Source organism: Papilio xuthus, unplaced genomic scaffold, assembly GCF_000836235.2.
Source record: "Papilio xuthus unplaced genomic scaffold, Pxut_1.1 DF829660.1, whole genome shotgun sequence".
Classification (NCBI taxonomy): domain Eukaryota; kingdom Metazoa; phylum Arthropoda; class Insecta; order Lepidoptera; family Papilionidae; genus Papilio; species Papilio xuthus.
Window position 1 is genome coordinate 1775293 of NW_013528989.1, and position 27917 is coordinate 1803209.

At 37.4% G+C, this 27917-nt stretch overlaps 1 protein-coding gene across 1 annotated transcript; it reads right to left on the minus strand.

Annotated features, from left to right (window-relative positions):
• Positions 1-40: 40 nt before the first annotated feature.
• l(3)72Ab (U5 small nuclear ribonucleoprotein l(3)72Ab) lies at positions 41-27349 on the minus strand. The gene is made up of 41 exons (XM_013308956.1): positions 27164-27349; positions 26820-26983; positions 26126-26324; positions 25624-25860; positions 24927-25040; positions 23973-24104; positions 23398-23515; positions 23020-23150; positions 22050-22239; positions 20978-21111; positions 20481-20678; positions 19899-20043; positions 19404-19540; positions 18559-18665; positions 17957-18074; positions 17722-17819; positions 17087-17249; positions 15955-16132; positions 15282-15443; positions 14600-14735; positions 13389-13620; positions 12379-12556; positions 11646-11752; positions 10882-11106; positions 10267-10448; positions 9757-9937; positions 9024-9233; positions 8458-8558; positions 7754-7884; positions 6980-7119; positions 6024-6260; positions 5588-5769; positions 4687-4858; positions 4219-4379; positions 3751-3902; positions 3222-3354; positions 2239-2398; positions 1627-1803; positions 1370-1504; positions 855-962; positions 41-499 (listed from the first exon to the last, which is right to left on the minus strand). Exons 1-41 carry the CDS (start codon positions 27206-27208, stop codon positions 257-259), a joined length of 6453 nt encoding a protein of 2150 aa, XP_013164410.1. The 5' UTR covers positions 27209-27349; the 3' UTR covers positions 41-256.
• Between the last annotated feature and the right edge of the window lie 568 nt (positions 27350-27917).

Here is a 27917-nt window from a genome sequence, read left to right on the forward strand (position 1 = left end):
TTCGACTTTTGTACTTTCTCGTCAGATAAAAACAAATATATATTGTATGAATATCTTTTTTATTTCTTAATTTCTATACTTAGGGTTGTCACAAATAATTGCAATTAGGGTTGACAAAAACCACCTTACGTAATTTCTAGGGTTGTCACGTATTGCAATTAGGGTTGCCAAAAACCATCTTATACAATTTCTAGGGTTGTCACAACATTTTTAAAATTAGGGTTGCCACATACCATTAAAATATTTAGTGTTGCCACTATTCTGAATCGCTGGAATCAGTTTGCGGAGCATCATCCACGTCTACAGTAAACTTGTACTCCTGATCAGCGCCTAGATATGAGTCTGACATGAAGTATAACGTATAAGTGTGCCTGCCGGGTGCTCCGCTCACGAAGTCCAGCCGCAGCCGGGCAGAGCGCCCTAGCGAGACGCGTTTGATGGACAGTAAGCTGTTACTTTTAGGTTCCCCGATGACAACCCACCAGCCTTCCTCGCGTTTCTGGAAATATTAAAATGTGATTAAAATTCTGCTTATCAGTTAAAGTAACTCGTGCTCTGAGTAATAAATGAAACATATTTTACTTGTTGATAAAATAGATGTGTGTTGAATATGGAGATAAATGAAATGGCCTATAATTTCTTATATTTTTGTGGAAATTACTCCATAAACAAGGAATCCATAATCCTTAAACGATTATTACAAAAGAAACAAAATATTTAAAACATTGTTTTTTTTTCATTCTATATAGATTTATCACATTCAGTGGCATTTTATCATATGACAATGTAAAAACGAGGCCAATGGAATTCAATGTGTTAAATAACTTTATGAATTAAATTATTACTGTACAAACCTGCGGGAAGAAGGGCGCAATAACAGGTCCAATGATTTCGTCTTCTCTTTCCAATGATACTTCAACCACTATCGGCTTGCCTACGCGTAGACGACGTTCGTTCTTAACCTAAAAACAAAAATAATAATTAAAAACATGTTATATATTAAAAAAAAAAACTATTTCTAATCATTATAATCTACACTATGTATACTAAAATTATAAACAGGAAAGGTTTGTTTTGGGAGCTTATTTAATGCAAAATAGGCTCCCAAAACAAACCGATAAGAAAACCTTATAATGTTTGCAAGCTTTACTATCCCCGAATGACAGCAAATTTTTCTTAATACCGGAAGAACGAAGTCGCATACTTGTATTATAAATACGAATGTTTGAATTATGGATAGATGTTGGTTAGAAGGTATATCCAAATCTCAATGAAATTTGACACAGATGTAGAACAAGATTATGTTAAATGAAGAACACAGAGTCGCGGGCGACAGCTAGTAAAGTTATAATATACGGTACATATTTACCTCGTAAGTAAGTTCAACATTGGGATAACGGTTGCAGAATCTCGCTACATCCGCCATCTCAGTTGGTGAGAGCTGCAGCAGCTTGGCTCTTGCATTGTCTTCTAATTCCATCACATCAAACACTGTCTCCACACCCTGAAACATTTATACCACTTACTACTTTGTCTGACCCCACATTCTTATGAATCTAAGGCAATTGGAAGCCTAACTTAGTCCATCCCCCCACAGGTAGTGGGTAATTATATATGAGGATATACCTTCTCTGAGCATCTCTGCACCATCTCCTGTGTGAAGTGCGGCAGTTGACGTAGATACGAATCCTTTGCCCACATCGCCTGCGTCACCATCTGTGCCAGCTCCATGGCGGCCACGCCGGGCGCCAGCCATCCACTACTTGATACCACGTCTACACACGCTTGGATAAGACGGATCGCCTGGAATTAACAAGTCAGTTTATAAAATTACTACCGTATGTAACACAGGAGACAAAACCACAAAAAAGGCCTAATTTTAACCCCTTTAACTTCACAACCATCTTACTAACCTTACTAATATTATAAATGCGAATGTTTTATCTGACTAGCAGTTACCCGCGACTTCTTTCGCGCTGAATTAAAAAAAAACATAATTAATACCTTATATGTTCTTCCAGACTATGTTCTATATGTATGTCAAGTTTCATAGAAATCAGTTCAGCCGTTCTGGAGATACATTCAAACAAACATCCATCAAAACATTCTCATTTATAATATTAGTAATAGAATTAATCAGATTAGTTTCCTATTGGGTTAATTAAATCCTTAAAATGTACAAAACAGTCTGATTGACTTTAGATTCAATTAGCCAAATGGGTTAAAAATAATGGTTACCTTAGTAAGAACAATAGCTGTATCAGCTTGCAATTCGGCGGGAAGCTGCATACGTGAGAGATGTGCTTGCAGTAACACGTGCGCTTTCACGTGTGGATCATTGTAACGTACTGTGGCCCCGGGAGCCGCGCCCGCACCCGCTGCCGGCTTGTGCGGCACTCTGAAGGTTAAGTTACATATTAGACACATTTTTAACAGTGGTAGAGCTCTCTTTAACATGTTCGCAGGAATAGTCCCGACTAGTCCGGTGAAATACCACGACCATACAGAAAACGTGCAGTCTGATGAGTGTGCGTCCTGGAGGACTAATTTAGTCTCTTTCCCTTCCCACACTTTTTCTTATAAAGAAAGTATGGGAAGTGGAAGTGGACTTTCCGGATGAGAGGATGCATGGAAAGGTATATACATTTTTTAATTCTGTGCATTCTCTCCTCCGTGGATTAAAGGTAGGCAACGCATATGCAATTGCGTATGTCTATGGGCAACGGTCACTTCGCTATTTCAGCGATTTCAGGTGACCGTTCCCTCGTTTGCCACCTTATGATATAAAAAAACACAATTGAACAAAGAAAACGGTGAAGGAAAACATATTGACGCTGCACATATCTGTGAATGTTAAAGATATGTGTGAAGTGACGCATTGGACCAGCATTCACTATCACATAGTCACATCACTTAGGGTAACGAGACCCTCAGTGGGGACTTACAGTGAGCTGATGATGACACAGAAGACAGGTGTCAAGTGGAAACAATTTTAACTACAGTCTGTTGAGTGTATGTGACGGAGGCCTATTTTTGCCTTTCCTTATTAAGAGAAAGGATAGGAAGAGGAAATATTCTCTATCTGTGTGTCCCCTCCTCTGTCGACAGAATGTAGGTAACGCATCTGTATTGTGAATGTCTAGTATCAACAGTCGCTTCGCTATTTCGGAGATATCATCGAGTGATATATTTTCGTCATTTTACAAAACGACAGTACTAACTTAGCAGCCAAAGTCTTGATGATGTTCTCCTCTCGATGCCGGATACAGAGGTCCGAGTACTCCGCTGCCGAGGATATGATCTCCAGGAGACCACGTATCTTTGTCTTACTGGTGAGTGACAAGCTGAACAGTTCTGTGGACATATTGAATATATGAAAATTTGTAGTTTTTTAAAAGAAAGTTATTATGTGCAAAATTTTATTTATTTCACAAATTTAGTAAACTTTTAAATTTAACGTCATTAGGCAATTTTTTTATAATTTGACGGCAATTTATAAACTAGACCGACTTCACACTGCCATAAATCACAATTTATCAGTGACATAGTGCCCTTATCCCTACGGTGGGTCGGCACAGTTTGTATTCCTCCATACATCTGTATCAGCACATATATGAACTCCCATACATCTTTCACACAATCCATACATACTTTCTTTGACCTTTTCCACCTTTTAATCATCAAATTTACAATTTATGGAAATCAGACCGACTTCACACTGCCATAATTCACAATTTACAAGTAACATACCTATAGTAGTATAATTGATGTAATAGTAAGAGGCGATCATGCCGAGGTTGAGAGGACGTACATCCATCTCATCTTCAATCGCGATACATTTAGATTGCTCCAGTTCTGATAGAGTTGTTTCTACTAACTCCGATAGATGATCGGACAGATGTCTGTGGAAAAGTAAGTTATATTTTTTTAATATTATCAGATACCAAAGATTATCAAATCTTACTAATATTATAAATGCGAAAGAAAAAATAAAGGTATCTCCAAAACGGCCTAATGAATCTTCTTGAAATTTGACTTAGATGTAGAACATAGTCTGAACACATAGGCTTACTAAGTTTTTTTAAACCGCGCGGACGGAGTCACGGGCGACAGCTAGTGACAGTATAAAAAAAGATAATAACAATCAACTAGAATAATTCTTTGTCGTACAGTATTTTTTTAATAAAAAAAAACTAAGAGTTATTTCGTTTTTATTACCTGTGTGTGACTCCTTGCAAGTTATAGTAGTTAGGATTCTGCGTCAATCGCCTGTAGAGGAAGGTCCAGGTGAGGTAGTCGACAGCGTCCTGCTTGTTCTCTATGGTCTTTGTCACGATCTCCGCGTTCATGTGGTCGTGTAGTCTATGGTCTAAGTGACTCTGTGGGAAATATGGAACTGATCATATGTTTTTCTTTATTTAGAAAAAAAGAAAACACAGTTATTGTAGAATTATTTAGGTAAGAGAATGCGTAGAATTACTAAAGAAAGTAGCTTATAATATGCGCGCGTTCATCAGCTACCTTCCCGTCAAAGTCCGGTCAAAATAGATCCATCCGTTCCGGATATTATCCGGAACAAATCTTGCTTTGCGAACAGTGATCAGCAACATTACATTTTTGTTTCAATATGACTAGACCGACTACACACTGCCTATATTCCCAATCTATCTGCAACACAACACTGACCTCTAGTGGTAAACAATCATTCAATAGCTTAGTGAAGAATGTCTTGTGGTGTGCAGCGCACATCAACACTGCGACCGCTCTGTCGTCTTCCAGCGGACGGCACGCGCGTCCCAACATCTGCAGCACTGTTGTTATTGGATATTGCTCGTAGGAATGCAATTTGCCGTTGTATCTGGTAAAAATAAAACTAGATTTAGCAGATTTACATCACTTTGACAGTCATCAAACAAGGTTTTAATACTTTTTTTAATGCTTTTTATTTTATTAATACTGAAAAATATATGAAAGTAATCGCCACTTACAATCTGTTAAGCGTCAAAAATTCAATGGAATTTTTATAGTTTAAGCGTGATATCATAAAATGATGGGAGGTTAAAGTGCATTCGCAACGAAGCGATTCCATAACGAACTTCAAAACTGTATAGAACTGACAATAACTTTAGATAAGTTACTTTTGTCGCTCAGTTCCATACATTTTTGTAGTTTGCTATGGAATATCTTTTGAGCGAATGCACTTTGTCTAACCCTCTTGAATATTTAAACGTAATTTCAGTATTCTGCAGTATATCGAATAAGAAATATTATAAAACAGAAGAATTTGTTTGTTTAAACGCGCTAATCTCAGGAAGTACTAGTCCGATTTGAAAAATTATCTTTGTTGGATAGTCCATTTATGGAGGAAGGCTTTAGGCTATATAACATTATGTTGCGACCAATAGTTTTTTTTCCGCGCCGACGGAGTTGCGGGCGACAGCTAGTATCGAATAAATGTAATAACTTCTTGATATAAATGAACAGTAATTTGAAAGTAAAGAGTAACTAGGCTTTAAAGCACCCTTAGAAGCCTCAGCTTGAAGATAAGCAAATTCTATAGTTCATAGTTAACCCTTTGATAACTCACACGTGTGTATCAGCTACGATCACAGTATGGACATGGGCCGCAAAAGCCCATGCCAGTTCTGCAGCTACCACACACAGCTGCGCCGCTCCAGATTCCAGCAGCTGCTGCACCAGACGTCTGTCTGAAGGTTCTACACCCTCGTGTAGGTATGCTACTCCGGCTGACAGAGTTTCTTTTAGCATCTGGAAATAATTATTAAAATTTCGAATTTATTTATCTTCTAATATTAGAAATGAAAGTTTGGATGTATGGATGTTAGAAGATATCTCCAGAACGGCTGTATGGATCACGATTAAATTTGACATAGATTTAGAACATAGTCTAAAAGAACACATCATCATCATCAGCTCACTATACATCTCCACCGAGGGGCTCGGCTTAAGGGGTATGACTGGAAGAACACATAGGCTACTAATTGTTTCTTTTTCATCCATACCTTATCTTTAACTCTATCAAGGAACGGCTTCACCAGATCCTGTCTGGCTCTCAGGAACCTGCCAGTTCGTCCAGCAGCTGCTGCCAGCGCCAGTAAATCAGCAGCTAGTAATCTTGCGTGACGTCTTGATGGTACGAACACTGCACACGGTTTTGTTCCCGCAAATCGACAGATGGCGTTGTAGATAGGTTTCGTCATTGCAGCGAGACGTGACGCGGCGTGGGATATGTTGAAGCCCTGTTGTATATTAAACATTAGTATAATTCTTTGATAGAAAACTGATGGTTTCTGAGACCAAAATTTCCGTTTAAAACATGTCTCTGTCTTATCAAAGATAATGACAGGAATTGTAAGTTTTATACAGAGATTTCGGTCTCAGAAACCAGCGGTTAATTATATAAAAGGTCAAATTCCATATATAGCAGCTATTATGCATTTAAACCCAAATTGGATAAATTTCAGCGAGATCCATGCATCCGTTCTATAGATACGTAATAACAAACATACATCCATACATCTAAACATTAGCATTTATAATATTCATCATCATCATCTCACTATACGTCCTCACTGAGGGGCTCGGAGCCTACCCTAAGTTATGTGACTAGATCATATTCAACCACGCTGGCCAAGTGCTGGTTGACTTCACACATATCTTTGAATTATTTTTCAGATATGTGCAGCATCACGATGTTTTCCTTCACCGTAAGAACATAGGATAAATGTACATATGTAAATCGGAAATAGAAAAATATATTGGTACATGACGGGATTCGAACCCAGGACCTGCAGATTGCAAGTCAAGTGCTTGGCCACTGAGCCACCGACGTCTCAATTTTTAATATTAGTAAGATTAATTACCATTATTTATAAAAAAAAAAGATATATTAAAATGGCCGCCATGTATAGAATTTGACGTGGCTATACTTTATATCCAATATAATTAGAGCTATGACCTGTATATGCAGTTCTAGTGGTAGCGGTCTCACGCTTGGATGGAAGTTGAAAGACGCGTTTGAGTTGCAACCAAGCCACTGCGATACATCACGAGCGTCCGCCAACGGCAGAGATAATGCCACTATACGGATTGGACGACCTGGAAACCATAAATAGTTATAAATCACCCTTATAAATGGACTGGCTATGAGACGTAGTATTTTGTGCCTATTTGATTTCATTTGGGGCTGGTGATTTGGATTCTAATACAAGGGGCAAGTTTAAGTCAGAACGAAGAGGAAGGTTAAAAAAGGAACAAAAGTTGCTATTTTCAAGCAATCGCCTATCCATTTATAGTGTTGTATATCAGTTCTCTTGTTACTGATAGTTTATTAAATATTTACTGTCATATTGTCGAAAATCAATTTGGCACTAAAAACCACGGTTAATAGCCTATCCATGTATAGAGGTAAGATATTCATAGATTACTCTTTTTTTTAAAGAAGATAGAGGCAAAGATCTTTGAATCGTAGAGCCAACATTGTAAAGGAAGTTGAGTCATAGTGTAAAGTTTTTTTTAGGATGATAGGCAACGGCGTGTAGCTAAAAATTATAGCGTTAAAAATGTTTTTTTTGTCAAATGATATTAGTAAGACCAACGAGCAGAACAACTACAGTTTTTTTTGTTTTTAAATTATTTTTCTTTTATTACTGTTTGATTTAAAATTTCTGTCTGTCAGCAGTGGCGCCATATACACCATTGAAGGCTGAACAGAACCTTATCTTGCACTGACCTATCTGTGAGCTGATGTACCGCATCCTGGAGCAAACCACCTCGAGCACTGGTCCTTCCTCACCGCCGAGCAGCTGCAGCGCATCAACTATCACTAGAGACACGTTCTGAACACTCTTGCGCACCTTCCATCTACATAAAGAACATGGATTAAATATTACTAATATATTCTTAAATATTAATAATATAGAGCATCGGTGGCTCAGGAGTCAATCACTTGACTTGCAATCTGCAGGTCCTGGGTTCGAATACCGCCATGTACCAATGTGTTTTTCCATTTGCGATTTACATATGTACATTTATACTATGTTCTTACGGTGAAGGAAAACATCGTAATGTTGCACATATCTGAGAAGAAATTCAAACATATGTGTGAAGTCAACCCGCACTTGGCCAGCGTGGTTGACTATGACCTAGTCACATAACTTAGGGTAGGCTCCGAGCCCTTCAGTGGGGACGTATAGTGAGCTGATGATGATGAATATAAATGCGAATGTTTAGCTATATGAATGTATGTTGCAAGGTATCTCCTGAAAGCATGCATGGATCTCGATGAAATAGATGTAAAACAATCTCTGGAAAATATACTGATAAAACGGACATAACAATGTGTTTTAAACGGAGATTTTAGTCTCGGAAACCTTTGATCAGTCAGGTAAAAAAAATATCTACAATTCCTAAAAAATTAGCCACCATATAACCAACCTTCTAGAAAGTACGTCCCATTTCTCCGCTGTGGTGATGATGATTTGACCCTTGTTTAGTAACTTGTGATCAGTCGCCGTCTCCCCAGTTAGTTGTACCACCTGAAAGTTGAAAGAAAAATAAAGATACTAGCATTTATAGACTAGCTGTTGCCTGCGACTCGGTCCGCGCAGTACGATAAAAATCTTAGTAGTCAGACTATGTTCTAAATTTATGACTAATTTCATCAAGATCCATTCCGCTGTTCTGGATATACCTTCTAACAAATATCCATCCATACATTCGCATTTATAATATTAAGTAAGATAGTAAGGTGTGTTTTCTTTTCATATATCTTGGTGGCTGTTAACTTGAGTCTTCATAACATTTGAAGACAAAATCTATTTAAACTTACCGTGGGTTTCAGAGAACAATATCTCCATTTAAAACATAAATAATAATCAATCTTACTAATATAATAAATGCGAATGTTTAGATGGATGTCAGAAGATATCTCCCAAAACATCTAAACAGATCTTTATGAAATTTGTCATAGTCTAGAAGAACACATAGACTACTAAACTTACCTTCAAATTAAACTTAGTACCAAACTTGTGATACCAATCCGCGAACACAATATCAGCTAATGCATCTTTAGGCAGGAGATACACTGCCCGCCCGCCGGCGTTGCTTGACAATAACCGTAGTAGTGCAAGTTCCGCTATAACAGATTTGCCCGACCCTGAGGGGGCACCAACAAATACGTTGTCATCTGAATTGTATACAGCATTGAATACCTGTTCATCAAAAATAACATTCATTTTAAAACGCCTATGAAATATAGAATTAATTAATTATGAATCATGAAATGGCGCGCTTTAGAAGATATGCGTAGGAAGGGGGTAGATTTTTTTTTATATTATAAGGTGGCAAACGAGCGAGCGGCCATCTGAACTCGCTGAAATAGCGAAGTGACCGTTGCCCATAGACATACACAATTGCATATGCGTTGCCTAACTTTAATCGACGGAGGAGAGGATGCACAGAAAGAAAATATATTCCCTTTCCATGCATCCTCTCATCCGGAAAGTCCACTTCCACTTCCCATCCTTTACTTATAAGAAAAAGTGTGGGAAGGGAAAGAGGAGTAAATTATTCCTCCGGGACGCACACTCATCAGACTGCACGTCTTCTGTATGGTCGTGGTATATCACTGGACGAGGCGGGACTATTCCTGCGAATATGTTAAAGCTCGCTCTACCACTGTTAAAAATGTTAGGATATTAAGAATTTAAATTAGGATTTTCTTTGTAAACATACCTGAGTCTGTACAGGATTGAACTGTGGGAATGTGTCACTGTACAAAGCTTCGTATGTACTATTGCGCAGCGCTGTAACCGGCAGTGGTTGTAGATCCAGCAATTCCGTGGGCGGTAAGTTCTTCTCTGGTAAGATGAGGTGACGGAATGAAACTGGAAGTTGTGTCTCTGCACCTATCCAACTGAAAGATAAAAAAGGATTGAATTATTCAAACTTTCGACACATTTCGTGAGCTGAGGGACCTTGTCCGCGAAATAATACCAGTCCCCACTGACCATGATGAAGGGTTCTCGATCAGCTCGAAACTAGTGGATGCCGACATCGGATGAATACACGTCAGTGTTTTAGCCGTTTTTATAAGAGTTTATTAAAAGGATTGTTTTGCACTGGACCAGCATTCACTATCACCTAGTCACCTTGGGGCAGGTTAGGCCCTCAGTGGGGACCTATACTGAGCTGATGACTATTTTGTTCCTTCTTCATACAACATGTTATGCAATGTGAACTCACCGGTCTGAGACAACGCGCAGGAAGTATTGCGGCGGCAGTGGTTCAAACACTGGTACAAACAATTTCACATGTTGCTCATCGCGGCAATATTTGTGTTTTAGTAGAAAATATTCATGATGCAACACCACCTCTGAGTCCACATCCTCCACGAGCACCCAGAATGCCTCCGATTGACCGTGTATCTGGAAGTATAGTATCATTCAAATATCTTATCGGCTCTGAATATTATAAGCAAATTGTACCTTGAGCCGTTAAGATATTTGAAATGATTTATACAACAGCTGTGCCCATGATTTCGTTCGCATTAAATATTTATTATTATTAAGTAACTTAAAAACATAAAACATATACAAAATTCACATAAACCTTACGTATTTTAATAAAAACTTTCATCCCTTATTTCCTATTATTTTGCACCCTTGAGGGTAAAATTTTTACAAACTTTGAATGTCATATATATTTTTCTCCTCACTTCTTATTATAAATGCGAATGTTTCAATGAATGGATGGATGTTTGTTTGAAGATATCTCCGGAACGGCTTAACAGTTCTTAATGAAATTTGTCATAGTTGTAGTCTGGTAAAACACATAGGCTACTAATTAATTTCTCCATACCTTCTCATCCCATTGGAAGTCAGGTGTGATGGTCAGCTCCACTCTGAGGGTTGACCTGGTGATTGGTTGTATATGTGTCGCCAGTTCCAGTCTTGGGAACTGATGCACGTATTTGTGTATCATTTTGCCAAGTTTCGGGGCTCGTACTAATTCACCAATCTCGTTAGGTCCTAATTCATATAATTTCTCCCATGGGAAGTTCTTTTTTTCTAGTTTCTTTATTACCTGTGATGAGAAAAAAAAATATTATGTGTGCAGTCAAACCTGACTAAACGAGCCTTGTTAAGACGGTTCGACTATATTGAATACTAGCTGACGCCCGTGACTCCGTCCGCACGGAATTAAAAAACTTAATTAGTAGCCTATATGTTCTTCCAGACTATGTTCTATATGTGTGACAAATTTCATCAAGATCCGTTTAGCCGTTTCGGAGGTACCTTTTAATTTGATATTATATTTTAAAAGGAAGAAATATTAAGAAGTTGGATTGTATTTACAAAATATTTATAAATTAAACTGTATTATTGGGTTTTGAAATTTTAAGATTCATTGTTTAATAAACCAAATTTTAAATCTTACTAATATTATAAATGCGAATGTTTAGATGGATGTTTGTTAGAAGATATCTACAGAAAGCCTGAACGGATCTTGATGAAATTTGTCATACATATAGAACATAGTCTGGAAGAACACATAGACTACTATTTTTTTTTTAATTCCGCGCTGACGGAGTGGCGAGCGACAGTTAATATTTTATAACTTACTTCTTCCGGCATCTTTCTGAATTGTCTTAAAGGTGACATTGACTGCCACATACGACGATCAACCATTTTGCAAAGCGCCAGAGTTTTATCTACTAACTGCGCCCACCCTGTTAAACAAACATAATAAAACATATATAAAAATAAAGAAATCAATATTTTGAATAATAAACCCAAGAAAGCAAAATTGTCCCATTGTTCTCAGAGTTTTTGGCACTGTTTCCTTAAAATAACTCAAAAACTACCAAATAGTTTGTAATGTTTAAGATGACCAAACAAAAAATTGACTATTAAAAACGACAAAGACACTTGAACAGTGGTAGAGCCCACTGTAACATGTTCGCAGGAATAGTCCCGACTCGTCCGGTGAAATACCACGACCATACAGAAGACGTGCAGTCTGATGAGTGTGCGTCCCGGAGAACTCATTTACTCCTCTTTCCCTTCCTTTTTTCTTATAAGTAAAAGATGGGAAGTGGAAGTGGACTTTCCGGATGAGATGCATTGGAAGGGACATTTTGTTTCTGTGCATCCTCTCCTCCGTGGATTAAAGGTAGGCAACGCATTCAATTGCGTATGTCTATGGGCTGTCACATCGCTATTTCAGCGATTTCAGATGGCAGTTCGCTCGTTTGCCACCTTATGATATAAAAAAAAACTTTGACAACAAGGGGGCGCTAGTGTGCTATCTTTTATTTTAAAACTACCCAATGGGTTATAAAATTCCATAAATTACCTCTATGTAGTACAATTTCAAATATAGCTCTTAGCAATCGACACGCTGACTGGGTGACGTATACCATGTCAGCCATCAGAGCAAAACCTTCCAACTTCAATTGTGATATATAAGCTTGGAGTAACACATTGATTTTTGCTGATGGCTCTTCAATGCTTTCTTTTATTGGAATAGGAACCTGAAAAATAATATAGTTATACTAAGTCTATTTAATATAGATTAGTTTGACAACTGCCTATAAAGTATAGAATTAATTTTGTATGAGGATTAATGTTGTACTTAATGGATGTTATAGTGTCGGAGTGTACATAACAAACAACTATGAACTATCGAGTATCGAGTCTTGTAATAAAGTTAATCGAACATATAAGTACTATAATTTAGGTATTTTATTACAGTTATTTGGCTATGTATCGTACGATTAACTAAAAAAAACATTAATTTTTTTTTTGTTTGTCAACACCTCAATTTTAGGTTTAATATTTTTATCTGTAAAGCATCCGTTTTAAAGAATAAAGTTGGCACAAAGAGAATCAATTATTATATTGTAATTCAAAAACACGAAATTGTCTATTGTAAATTTTATAAGAACAACCGTCGAAAATCGAAAAAATTCTAAATCAATTACTATCTATATATATATAAAAGAAAGTGGTGTTAGTTACACTATTTATAACTCAAGAACGGCTTTACCGATATGCCTGAAAATTGTTGAGGAGGTAGCTTAGAGCCAGGAGACTGACATAGGATACTATTTATTCATTTAATTTTCGAATTTACGCCTTGAAGAACTGCTTTTTTACTTACTAATATTATAAATGCGAATGTTTAGATGGATGTGATGTGGATGGATGGATGGGTGTGCTACACTAATTAAGTTTTTTTATATATCCACGAGGACGTAGTCGCGGGCGACAGCTAGTTAGTAATAAGTACTCTGTAGTCGTAATAAGAGAAGTCCATCAATTTTCACATACACAAAAATATATATTTTTTCTTAAGTAACTTACCCTCTCCATCAACTTATGTAATTCCAACTTCTCCTCATCTCTTACAGCGATATGTTTGAATTCAGCTGACAATGAGAAGACACGGAACAGTTCAATCTCTCCCAAAGTGGGCTTCAGTAATTGATTATATGATTGCATTGTCTCATATGTACAATAATAGTGTGATGCGATACGACCAAGTTCTGTAGGTTGAAAGTGTCCTGATTTACGTTCGTATTTTATTAATCCGGCCCTGGAATTTAAAAAAAACATATTTGTAAGTTAATTTAAAGCCTTAATACTAAAAGTATTAAGGCTTTAAATTAACAGTATTAGCTAGAATCCTTTGGCCCGAATGTTGAGTTTTCGTTACAAAGTCAAATGTCAGAATAGTGAGGGGACATAAACGTCGACATTTTAGTAAGGCTAGTGTTAAGTCAATATACTGGCTCATTTTCGGATTTTCTTCCTAATAATACGTATAAGCGTCGGTGGCTCAGTGGTTAAAGAACTTGACTTGCTTTCTGCAGGTCCTGGGTTCGAATCCCGTCATGTATCAATGTGTTTTTAGATTTTCTATTTACATATGTACATTTATTCTATATTGTTACTGTGAAGTCAAACATCCCGCACTTGGCCAGCATTGACTATGTCGAAGTCACATAACTTAGGGTAGGCTCCGAGCCCCTCAGTAGGGAACGTATAGTGAGCTGATGATGATACGTAAAAACCAAATACAACTACAATTTCATCATAAATAGCAAATGATTTGTATTAAAACACTTTTTCTTATAATACTATACTAGCTGTCGCCCGCGACTGTCTACTCAGTATTAAAAATAACATAATTAGTAGTCTATGTGTTCTTCCAGACTATGTTCTATATGTATGACAAATTTCATCGAGATCTATGCAACCCTTCTGAAGATACCTTCTAACAAACATTCATCCAAACATTCGCATTTATAATATTACCTAGAATCGAAATGAAGGATTTAACCATTTTTTTCATTGTCCATGAGAACAAAAGAGACTACTATACTATATTACTAATATTATGGATGGGTGGATGGATATTAGAAGGTATCTCCAAAACTACTCAACGGATCTCGATGAAATTTGTCATACATATAGAACATACGTCTGGAAGAACACATAGACTACTAATTTTTATTCCAGCGCTGACAGTGTCGTGCGATAGCTAGTCAATGTCCATTCCAGTGAATACTAACTTATCAAGTAATGATGCAGCGGTATGTATAAGATCAGCTCGATGTAACTCCAGCAATGTATCCTCTTGCATCTTATCTGATGATATACCATATAATGATGGAGCTCGTAACATACGGACATACAGATATGTGTAACCTGAAACATATAGAATATTAAATTAAACATTGGTAGAGCTCGCTTTAACATATTCGCAGGAATAGTCCCGCCTCGTCCGGTGAAATACCACGACCATACAGAAGACGTGCAGTCTGATGAGTGTGCGTCCCGGAGGACTTATTTACTCCTCTTTACCTTCCCACACTTTTTCTTATAAGGAAAGGATGGGAAGTAGCAGTGGACTTTACAGATGAGAAGATGCATGGGACGGGGAAATATTTTCTTTCTGTGCATCCTCTCCTCCGTGGATTAAAGGTAGGCAACGCATATGCAATCGCGTATGTCTATGGGCAACGGTCACTTCGCTATTTCAGATGGCTCGCTAGTTTGTCTTATAATATAAAAAATATAGATCTCTAATCTATAGTAATTGAGACATGACTAACCATGGGTTTCTGAAACTAACATCCCGGTTTAAACATGTCAAAAATAATGTCAAGGACAACAATATGTTCTAAAGTAAGATTTTCTTCTCGGAAACCCACGGTTATACGTATATACGCGTCTTATAAGCTTATAACTGACCTAGCCATGTGACAGCGTCGCGCACGCTCTGCACAGATCCGAGCACAATCTCCGCATTGAGCATGTCCGGCAACTTGCTCACGAGCTGCGATTCTATCGGCAGCTGCTGATTCAGTAACGACAAGTAGTACTGCAGCTCAGAGTGATTTGTTATCAGGATACCTGCAAACGTTAAATCAAAATATATCTTACTAATATTATAAATGCGAATGTTCGTTAGTCTCGCTAAAACTCGGGAACGGTTGAATGGATTTATCTTATCTTGGACTTTGAGGGTTTAAAAGGTTAGTTAAATTCGAATAATTGCCATGTAAACGGCATAGATGTAGAACATAGTCTGAAAGAACATATAACTATTTTTTTTTGTCTAATTACGCGCGGACGGAATCACAGACAGTTAGTCTAGTAATAAATTTAGGCTATATCAACCGGGGATAGTGTAGATTACCAACAGAAATAGTTTCAGAGTCTATTCAATACAAACTTTCCTCTTTATAACATTAGTATTAAAAAAAAAAAAATCACCAATATGATGTATCTTATTTCAGCATTTGTTCCAGATAATCTCCAAAACTACTGGATTTATTCTGCCTAGACTTTCACTGGAATATATCTGACATACCCAGGAGTGATATAGGCTATTTTTTCTAATTTTACAGCTGACTTGACTTACCCTCTCCCTTAGTATCGTATTGTGGTCTTCCAGCACGACCCAACATTTGTAGTACATCTAACGCGCCCAGTTCACTCCAGCGACCTTTGTCTGGTGAATATACTTGAGTTCCCTTCACAATCACAGTATGTGCTGGAAGATTCACACCCCAGGCGAGAGTCGCCGTTGACACTAACACCTGGAAAATTGGAAAATTCTTTTCTATAGCTTTTTTTGGATCTTATATTATCTCAAATGTTATTTTTATATGTTAACTAGCTGTCGCTCGCGACTCCGTCCGCGCGGGATTAAAAATAGATGTTGGCCGATTCTCAAACCTACTCAATATGCTCACAAAATTTCATGAGAATCGGTCAAGCCGTTTCGGAGGAGTATGGGAACGAAAATTGTGACACGAGAATTTTATATATAAGATAATCTTATTAATATAGGTATTTAATTTTAAAAAAAAACATAATTAGTAACCAATGTGTTCTTCCAGACTATGTTCTATATGTATGTCAAATTTCATCGAGATCTATACAGCCATTCTAGAGATGCCTCCAAACAAACATCCATCCATCCATCTAAACATTCGCATTTATATTAGTAAGTTCCGAATGTTTGGATATATCGATGGATAATTGTAGAACACATAGGCTACTGTGATGTGTGTGAGTTTTTTATTACTTCGCGATGACGGAGTCTCAGGAGACATCTAGTCTAGTAACATTATAAAACCGAATATTTGGATGTATGTTAAAAGATATCTCCAGAACATCTGGATCTCACTGAAATATGTCATAGATGTAGAACATAGTATGGAAGAACCGCACGGACGGAGTCCCAGGCGACATCTAGTCGTATGTAAAATAACCACATTCAACATGATAAGCCTTTTTAAATATATTTTAGGCTCAATGTCTTCATACCTTCGCATCTCTATACATATAGCATTATTTATTTATTTATTAGCTTTGTACACAGTTTAAAGTACATAGTGTAACATTATATAGAAATACAATGATGCACAGGTGAGGTTAACTCTAAAAGAGTTCTCTTACAGCTAACCTTGCGATACAGAGAGGATGTATAGTGGGTAATAACTGAACATTATGTTCCGAGCAGACGAAATATTTGAAAAATACTATACCTGTATATGTCTATCAGCGAACAAATCTTCAACCAGAGTCCTATCAACTCTGCTCATACCCGCGTGATGTATAGCGAAGCCGTAAGGCAATAATTCACGTAATTCCGGATTCTTCACCTGCTCGGCTTCCGAACGCAATACTTCCACACTCGCTGACCCCTCTCTGAAAACAATGAACTAAGTATTAGAGGTCAATATATACTGGATAGATGAAAAAGTGACCCCTCTCTTAGCACTATGTGTTAAAAGGTATAAAACGAGTAAACGGCCACTAGAATTCGCTAAAATGGCGAAGCGACTTTACTAGATAGATCGGACACACTGAAATGGAACATATCCTATGCGTTGCCTTTTCCGTCCAATCCCTATGTCCTTCCTATCTTTTCTTTAGAAAAGGATGAAGGAAGAAGGGAAAAGTGGTCAAAAATTAGGCCTCCAGCACACAGAACCATCAGACGAAACGCGGAATGGCTTCTAATTCATGCCCACACACGAATTTATGACATAATTGTCGTACAATCTCTTTATATTTGTTTTATTTTTAAATAAATGAGTGAATGTGGCGTTCTTCTTAAACAGATATGACTACAATATAGACTCACCGTCTTTTTTTAAATAAGTAAAAGAGTACTGACCTTAGAAACTGTCCCAATGTATCCTTTTCTAAGCACATGTCTCGTATCGCACGCGCAGTTTTTCCCGTCTCTTTTCGAGAATGGACAAACACCAGGATCTGACAAATAGACAAACTAGATATTATTGGTCGCTGTTGGCAACTTATGGTCATTGGTGTCAACACATAGTCGTTTGTGGCAACTTATGGTCGATTTTGGCAATTTATTTTCGATGTAGGCATCTAATGACACTCACCTGGTTCTTCCCAGCATGCTCCATAGTCTTTTCGTATACGATATCATTCATAACTTGGAACCTCTTGAGCGCTTTCTTCTCAGTCACACCAATGTACTGTTGTTCCAGTGCTACTGGCCTGGAATGTAGACAATATAAACAATTAGATACTATTTTAGCATTAGAATGTACTTTCGAAGATACTAGATGGCGCTGTACAGTTTAATTCACGCAAGCGTTTTGTTCCGCTGTTTTAACTTGAAAACTAACGTTGATTGAATTGACTCATCCACTTAACCTTTCTGATTTATTGCGGAGTTTTCTTTACAAAGACATTAGTCAAAATGACATCGGAAGCCTTTTGATAACATTGCTTCTCTTCTTAAAATTATTTAACGTAACTTGGAACTAGGTTGCTAGAAAATTTGTAATTTAACTAAACGTTGATTTTTGAGACCAATATCTGGGTATAAAACATACCGTCATCCCTGTCATTATATTTGACGAATTTCTTTTAAAGTTGGGTCTCAGAAACCCACTGACAACGGTAAAATTTTCTGACCTAATCGGATTTATAGTCAGTATATTTTAAGAAAAATAATTTCTTGTCTGACATGTCTTACCTGAAAGAGTTGTCAAAATAAAATAGTCCCTTTTCTGGTCGCACACGCAGGAAGGCAGCGACATCTGAGTAATTAGGCAGCGTAGCGGACAAACCGACGAGACGGACCTGGAAGATTTAGATTTTATCAAAACTGACATCACGTAACTTTTGATTATGAAGAGACAGGATTTGTTAAATGCATTTACTTATTTAAAAAATATAAACTTGCTAGCTTTACATATATATACACGAAGATGACAATCACAAATGCACATATGATTGTAATATTTACCTCACCCACCGCGAACATTCTTTACCTAGTCCGTTTCTCCATAGTCAAAAGTCGTATTATCTTACTAATATTATAAATGCGAATGTTTAGATCAGTAGTTCCCAAACTTATTTTGTCTACTGCCCACTTTGAGAATAAATATTTTTAGCGCCCCCATATTAGAGTTTAAGCTATCTTTAATTCATATTAGTTGATGTCCACAAGTTGTTGCTGAGAGGCCTCCTAGCTAAATAAAATTACAAATCACCCCCAGACCTCTACACAACGTCCCCATTTTCTTTCTGGGTCTCTTACCCCCCTTGAGACCTGCAGCGCCCACAAGAGGGCGTTATCGCCCACTTTGGGAAAGACTGGTTTAGATGTATGTTTGTTAGAAGGTATCTACAGAATGGTTGTATAGATCTTGATAAAATTTGTCATAGATGTAGAACATAGTCTGGAAGAACACATAAACTACTAATTAAGATTTTTTATCGACAAAGGCGAAGTCGTTGGCGATAGTTGTGTTTTCTTATACATTGTGTATGTTTTAAGTAAATGTTTCGTTAGTGCGAACGCAAAATGTTATTTACCTGTTCCTGTGTATGTTCAACAGTACGTAACGTCCGGGCAACAAGCGCTTCAAGTACGGGTCCTCTCTCATCGTGCAGTAAATGTACTTCATCGATAATTATCAGACGTACTAGATTTGTGAACGATCTTTCACCACCTGGCAAATAAGATAAGTCATGCATGTAACCTAAAGGGGTAGACAGAGACAGACCTTTCTTCCTTCTACATTCATACATACATGCACCTCAGTTTCCAATCTTACTAATATTAAAAATGCGAATATTTAGATGGATGGATGTTGGAAGGAATCCTTGGAACGGCTGAACGCATTTCACTAAAATTTCGCACCGAGGTATAACATAGTCTGGAAGAACACATACGCTACTTATTAAGTTATTTTTTTTATCCCAGTCGGAGATGTTACAGGCTGGCTGGACCGATTTTGATGGGATTTGAAACTTGAACATAGATGGCAACAACCCCCCTATATCCCCCACCCCTGCTGTCAAACTCACCTTTCCTAGTAATAATATCCCATTTCTCCGGCGTACAGACAATCAATTGAGTTGCATCAATCTGCTCCCTCGTCAGCTGATGGTCACCAGTCAATTCTGACACCTTCATGTTGTACGCTGCGAGACGCTTGCTGAAGTTACCCACCTGTGGACAGTCGCCTACTATAAGTTTCTGAGAGACAAAATCTCACTATAAAACAGAGATGTTTAACGTCCCGAAGGCCTAATTTAGTCCTCTTTACCTTCCCACCCTTTTTCTTATAAGGAAAGGATGGAAAGTGGAAGTGGACTTTCCGGATGAGAGGATGCATGGAAAGGGAAGATATTTTCTTTCTGTGCATCCTCTCCTCCGTCAATTGTGTATGTCTATGGGCAACGGTCACTTCACTATATCAGTCATTTCAGGTGGCCTCGCTTGCCACCTTATGACATTAAAAAAAAATGCTCCACCCCTGAGTCACCAAATCCTTACATGATGTGTAGATTGATATAAGTATAGATAAATATCTAAAGTCTGTGTGATCTTAGATTTAGGACCTTTAGAATCACTATAGCTAAGTTTCCTAGTTGTTACCTACTCACCATTTCTTGTACCAATGATCTCATGGGGGCCACATAAATAATCTTAAAATCAGCAACACTGACAGTGCCGTCATCGTTCACGTGTTTACCAACTTCACGAAGTGCGCACAACAACGCGACATTCGTCTTACCAGCGCCGGTAGGAGCACATACTAAGAGATTTTCATCACTTTCTAATGCTGCTTTTGATATACGACTCTGGAAATACAAGATAATGTTATTAATACTAGAACAGTGTTTCCCAAAGTGTGCGATAAGGCCCCCTTGTGCTTGCTGCAGGTCTCAAGTTGCGGGTTATAGTAAAAGTTTCCTTTACAATTCTCCGTTAATATACATATATATGTCACAATAATTAATTAATTTAATTTGAAGTTATATTGGTTTTTAAATATGTGAAAATATGAGGGCGGTAAAAAAATATTTATTCTCAAAGTGGACAGTAGACAAAATAAGTTAGGGAATCAATGTCTTAGTATATTAAATAAGATTAATCTTACCTGTATTCTATTTAAAGTTTTAAATCCTTCAAACGCCGGTTGCACATACTTAGGCAACTTCTCCACGGGCATAAGAATCTCGTCCTCTTCAAATGGTTTGGGTTTTAACGCTGGTACATGTACTTCTTCGTACCCTGGATAAAAAAATAATAGAATTAGTTTTATATCCACATTTTAATAATATTATAAATGCAAATGGATGGACGTTTGTTTATTTGAAGGTATCTCCAGGACGAACGCATAGATCTTGAAGAAATTTGACATAGACTTAGAACATAGTCTGGAAGAACACATAGGCTACTTATAATTTTTTTTTAATACCACGCGTACGGATGCGCGAGTGATAACTAGTTTAAAATATAAGATAAGAATGTAGAAGTGTTAAAACACTTAAAAAAAGAGTATGTAGGGTAGATAGACAGCCACACGGACGGACAACTAACTGATCATATAAGGGTTCCATTTTTTCCTTTCGACGTATGGAACCCTTTTTTTTCAGAGAGGAATATCCTTAACGGAGGCATACCCACTTAACCTCTCTGTTCCTCCAATGCATCGGGACGGGGCCACGGGCACGCTTTCGCTCTCTTCCGTAATCACGTCACCGTCAGTTGCCTAGGCAGCTCCCTCACGGGGGGAGGCCGCCCTCAATGGCGGGCAATGGACTCCCCCGAATCCATTACCCGAGGGCTATCGTGGGGGGGAGAGGGGTCCGGCGACATGAGGTATGGAACCCTCATCATCAGCTCACTATAGGTCCCCACCGAGGGGCTCGGAGCCTACCCTAAGTTAAGGGTGATTAGGTCATAGTCAACCACGCTGGTCAAGTGCGGGTTGACTTCACACATATCTTTGAATTTCTTCTCAGATATGTGCAGCATCACGATGTTTTCCTTCACCGTAAGAACATAGTATAATTGTACATATGTAAATCGAAAAACACATTGGTACATGGCGGGACTCGAACCCAGGACCTGCAGATTGCAAGTCAAGTACTTGACCACTGAGCCAACGACGCTCGCCCTCGCCTCGATGGAACCCTGAACAAGCCCAATTACTTTGTTAGTCTTACCCTTTCTTTGCTTCCTAAATGACCCGGGTGGTAATTGACACCGTTTGTTAGCCATAAAATGTGATCCCGCTGCAAACACCAGCTCATCCAGTGCTAATACTTTCCTCGAACCAGTTACTTGACCACCACCTTCTATAGTCTCTGTTTCCGTCTTCTGACGCTTACGTGGTGCTTCTGATTGCTGGGACATCTGTTAGAAACAAGAATTATATAATCATCAGCTCACTAAATCCCCACTGAGGGTCTTGGAGCCAGGGTAGGCTTATGTGACTAGGTGATAATGAATGCTGGTCTAGTGCGTCACTTCACACATATCTTTGACATTCACAGATATGTGCAGCATCAACATGTTTTCCTTCACACTAACAACATAGGATAAATGTATATATTTAAGACACATTGGTACATGGCGAGATTCGAACCCACGATCAGCAGGTTACAAGTAAAGTGCTTAACCCATGAGCCACCAACGCTCTGTCTTATATAAATTTCATGATAAATAATGTATTTCAAAAGTATGAGTCAACACTATATATATGAAAAATCGTAAATTCCAACAAAATAAAAGGATTAACGAAGCGATTCCATAACGAACTTCAAAAATGTATAGAACTGACAATAACTTTAGATAAAAGTTCAAGGAGTTTTTACACTTCAACTGCCATTAAATCTATAATAAGAAAAAAGAAGAAATTTAAACTTTTTAATTTAGTAATGTCAGATCAGTTTTCTACGTTTCTTTATTATTCATGTTCTACAATATTAACACATTTTTCTGCAAACAAGGGTTTTTTTATTTAAATCCCTGCACAATAAGTCACGTGATTGTTGCGCATCAGTTCCATACATTTTTGAAATTCATCTAGCCACAAAGTTTTATGGCTTTTAAATTAACTTGACAAATACTAATTTAGTAAACTAATAAGTTTTGAAAGTAAAGTTAGTAGTGTGTAGGTTAATCGTTATTCACCTCCTCATCTCCCTTGCCGGTCTCCAGCTGTGCCAGTATCTTCTGCAGATGAGGCTGCCGGGACATCTCCTCGCGGATGCTCATCCTCTCGTTCTCAGATTGTGATGATGCCAACTTCGTGCAGTATAGGACTGAAGTATTAAGGTGTTTATAAGTAAAAAAAAAAAGAAAATTTTCTGCATTTATAAATTACTAGCTGTCGCCCGCGACTCCGTCTGCGCGAAATTGAAAAACAAACTAAATTTCAAAGAGCAGCAGATCTATGCAGCTATTCTGGAGATACTTTCGAACAAACCATCCATCCATCCAAACATTCGCATTTATAATATACGTAAGATTTAAACAGACGAACTTTTCATTTTAAAAAAATAAACTTACTTGTATATCTATATTTATTGAGTACTTTAACAAAGTCAAAGCAATCATAACCCAATAAAAGCACTAGTCTGTTTTCTAGATCTCTATCATCTGCTGCCTCCGCGAGAGCCTTCATCACCTGAAAAAAAAAAAAAATTTTACATATTTATATGCAGAGAGCGTCAGTGACTCAAGGGTTTAAGTACTTGACTTGTCAACAGGTCCTGGGTTCGAACTTCGCCATGTACTAAACGTTTTCGATTTTCTGAGGGGCTCGGAGTCTACCCTTAGTTATGTGACTAGGCCATAGTCTATGCTGGTCCAGTGCGTCACTTCACACATATCTTTAACATTTCTTCACAGATGTGAGCAGCGTCACCATGTTTTCCTTCAACGTAAGAACGTTGGATAAATGTACATATGTAAATCGGAAATGGAAAAACACATTGGTACATGGCGGGATCCGAACCCAAGACCTGCTGACAAGTCAAGTGTTTAAACCCCTGAGCCACCGACGCTCATTACCGACTTGTTCCTAAAATACAAGGTAGCATTTGAAGATTTCTCTGATAACCAGAAATGGGTTAAAATCTCACCTCGCTGGACTTAGCCTGTGACAGCATGGCATCAGGGAAGTGTCTGGAGAGACGACGCTGCAGCCAGTAGGCATCAATATCCATTGGATGGAGTGTGGCATCGCGACGCTTCTGTGTTTGTTCTTCGGATAGCTAAAAATACAACATATATCATTTCATTTATGTTCCTAATTTACGTTAGAACTATATTTAAATATATAATAGAATTTTAAATAAATCTTACTAATATTATAGATCCGAAAGTTTACTTGGATGGATGTTTATTAGTAGGTATCTACAGAAAAACTCAATGGATTTGATGAAATTTGGCACAGATGTAGAAATAGGCTGGGACAACACGTAAGCTACTTATAAATTACATCCGGAAGAAATCGCGGGCGACAGCTAGTATCAATATGTTCAAAAATTGATTTACCAAGTAAATGTTTTCATTTGGACTTAGAAGTCTATACCAATATTATAAAGCGGAAAGAATTGTACTTTTGTATGCAACTAAGAAACTGAAAAACTACTTGACTGATAACAAAAATTCTTATACTATTGAAAAGCTACATCATTGAGTAACATAGACTATATTTAATTCTAAAATTTTATTATTAACTTCTTCTTCTAGCTCTACAGCCCTTTGTGGGCCTTGGCTTGGTCCAGCCACGTTTTCCACCCGGGTCTATCTCTGGCCACAGACTTCCAGTTTGCTATGCCCACTTTTTTTTATTATTAACTAGCTGTCTGTAATTTATATCATCATCATCATGAGCTCACTATACAACCCCACTGAGGGGCTTGGAGCCTACCCTAAGTTAAGGGTGATTTATATACTACAGTTCAATCTAACAAATTTTTCAAATCTGACCAGTAGTTCCTGAGATTAGCGCGTTTAAACAAACTCTTCCGTTTTATAATATTAAGTATAGATTTTAGGCAAAGACACAAGTATGTAATATTTGAACTCACATTAGTATGTATACTGTTCTTCTTTCCTTCAGTATCACTATCATCTTCTGCACTACTCTCTTTCCCCTGCTCATTGTCTGTACCTTCCCCTTCCTCTTTATCATCATCTCTCACCTGAAAAACAATAACATAGTCAAATAACTAGACAAGTACTCTGTCTGTATCCTCCGTTAAAGGTAGACAAGGCATCTGCAATTGAGCATGTCTATGGGTAGCATTTGCTTCAATATTTTATTAATGAGTGGCTACTAGCTCATTTGCCACCTTAAAATATAAAAATATATATTATAAGGTTTGAATAAATAAAAATTAAATATGGAGTTGCCTTTGACACTATTTAAAGGCAGCCGATTCCAGAGCGCGATCATATGCTCATTGGCTTTGTCGGAGTATTGTGTAAATTAACAGCTGATTGTTTGTTGGTAACTTAGGAGAATTATATAACTACATTAAAACTTTATTTTGTAAAAAATAGTAATAGGCTTATTATTTATTACAAAATAAAGTTTAATTGAATTGATTCTTTTTTTTTTAAATAAATTTTGATCATAATTGCTAAAGTGGACAGCGGTTGCCAGTGCCGCCCAACTAATTTACCTTGCAAGAGAAAAGGGAAAATATGGAGAACTGATCGCCAACCTTCGTTAGTTGGAGAGGCACCTCAAGAAGAAGATAATTACTAAAAATATATATTTACCTCTCCATATGCATCTTCATCATCTTCCTCCGAGGATTCCTCAAACTGTACATTAATGCCATATGTCTCATCAATCTCAGTATTACCCTCCGCTGATGTTATGTTAAAGTCAGTTATCTTCTTCCCAAGGTTCACGAGTAACGCAAACCTTTCATCTGGTAAAGCACCAATAAGTGCTTCTATCTCTTTCTTTCTTTCCGGATCTTTCAGTCTGTCATTCTTAAGTACCATTAGGACCTGAAAAAAGAAATTTTAACATACAGATGCCAGATTAACTTTAAATAGTCATCCCTCTTATTCTACTTGAAATAATAATGACAATATGCAATTAAGTGGAAATTTATAGTTAGGTTAAATTGAGGTTCTTAACAAATATATGTTGAACTCTGTTTATGTCTGTATGCGTAGATATTAGAATGTAGAAGAGAGTTGTGCCAAGATAGCACCCAATGGAAGTTTGTCTCTGTCTACATCTGTGGGTTAAAGGTGTGAGTTATGTTACCTCATCACAAGCCCCACAAAGCAGTCCTCTAGGCTGATCACCAAGTGTACCCTGCATGAATGATAGTAGCAGTTCGTATGCATGACGTGTGTGCTGCGTCCGTGGACGGTACAACACGCCTGGTGTATCATCAGCCCAAGCCGCACGCGCTGTCTTTGATTTTGATAGTTCATATGTAGCTTCATCACGTTTCTGACGTCTGAAACAATAATTGTTCACATACTACTTATTGTTTTTATTAGGTAAGTTTTTTAAAGTAGAAGGTGAATAATACACAGGTAACCTGAAATAGATCGTCTTAAAGTAATTACTGACCATATACATCTGTAATAATGTAGGAAGCAGATGCATTATTATTCAGAAGACAGAACAATGCATAAAAAATTCCTCTATGCCATACACATCTTCCAACACACCCTTGCACCTCATATTTTCCTTATTAGAAAATAGTTGAAAGTACACTTATCAGACGAAACATGGGAATAATTAAATTTGAAATGTTTTGTGTGTGTTTGTGGGATCGCACCAGGCAAGCAAGTCATCATCATTTGCTCTCTATATGTCCCCGAGGAGTCAAATTCTACCCTAAGTTTTGTGACTAGGTCAAAGTCAACCGTGGTGTCTTAGTGCGAGTCATACTTTGCATAATTAGGACAATCTTTAATTGATAAAGTAGTATATTAATATCACTCACTTAGCTTTCCTCTCCTCGGCTTTGTCTGGCTTAGTGCGTTGTGCTCGGTCACCCATCCTTGTCCCACCGAGCTTGCCAGACAAGGACAGCACCTCGCCTGTCGCCTCATCGCGTCCGCGACGCTCTATCAGACGTACATCAGCTTGAAGTACGAGATTTGAATTCTAGAAGTTTACATTTCAGTAAGACATTTTGATTTCGATATTCAAAAAAAAAACATTTACTGGCTCATTGCATAAAAAGGGTAATAAAATATGCTAAAGTGAGGAAATTTTGGGTTCAACAATTATGTTTAATTTACAATCGGAATTGCACAACAACAACGCAACCAACAAAACACTTACCGCCTTATATTCATATTGCAACTGTCTGGCAGCTGCGTCCGCCATGGTAAATTATTTATAAACTTATTCCCTTATTCTCATCTGAACACAAATAACAATTATAAAATGTTACACATTGAATAGAGGTTATGCGTAGCGGTTAAAAAGAAGCCATTTTTTATTTTGGCCATTATTTGTCAACCAGGCCACAGAGTATAACTAAGTGTTGTTATAATTAAAAATTTAAATGAAGAATGGAAATACTTTAACACTTCAATTTTCAAAATCAATGTCAATAGTTTTGTTATAACTCAATTTTAAAGATCATTTCGAAATTCTTTATAAAAGTGTACGGAGTTTGGACTATTTTTGGTATTTTGTTTCGAGTTCGAAAGTCACATTTTATTTATCGCAATGTTGGCACATGTATACAACAAAGATAATAAAAATGTAAACACAAACATGAACAGGTAGAATTTAAATTTTATAAAATCGAGAATTAGTACCACCTTGCAAAATGCCTTTACTTGATGTGATTAAAACCAAAGAGTATATAAAATATATGATTAAAACCAGCATTTCAAAAGGCATAAATATGGCATATATATGTGGATAAATCTTACTTATATGAATTATAAATTCAAATGTTTAGATGGATGGATGGAAGGATGTTTATTTAAAGGTATCTCCAGAACGGCTAAACGGATCTTGATGAAATTTGGCATAAATGTAGAACATAGTCTGGAAGAAAACATAGGCCACTAAATATCTTTCT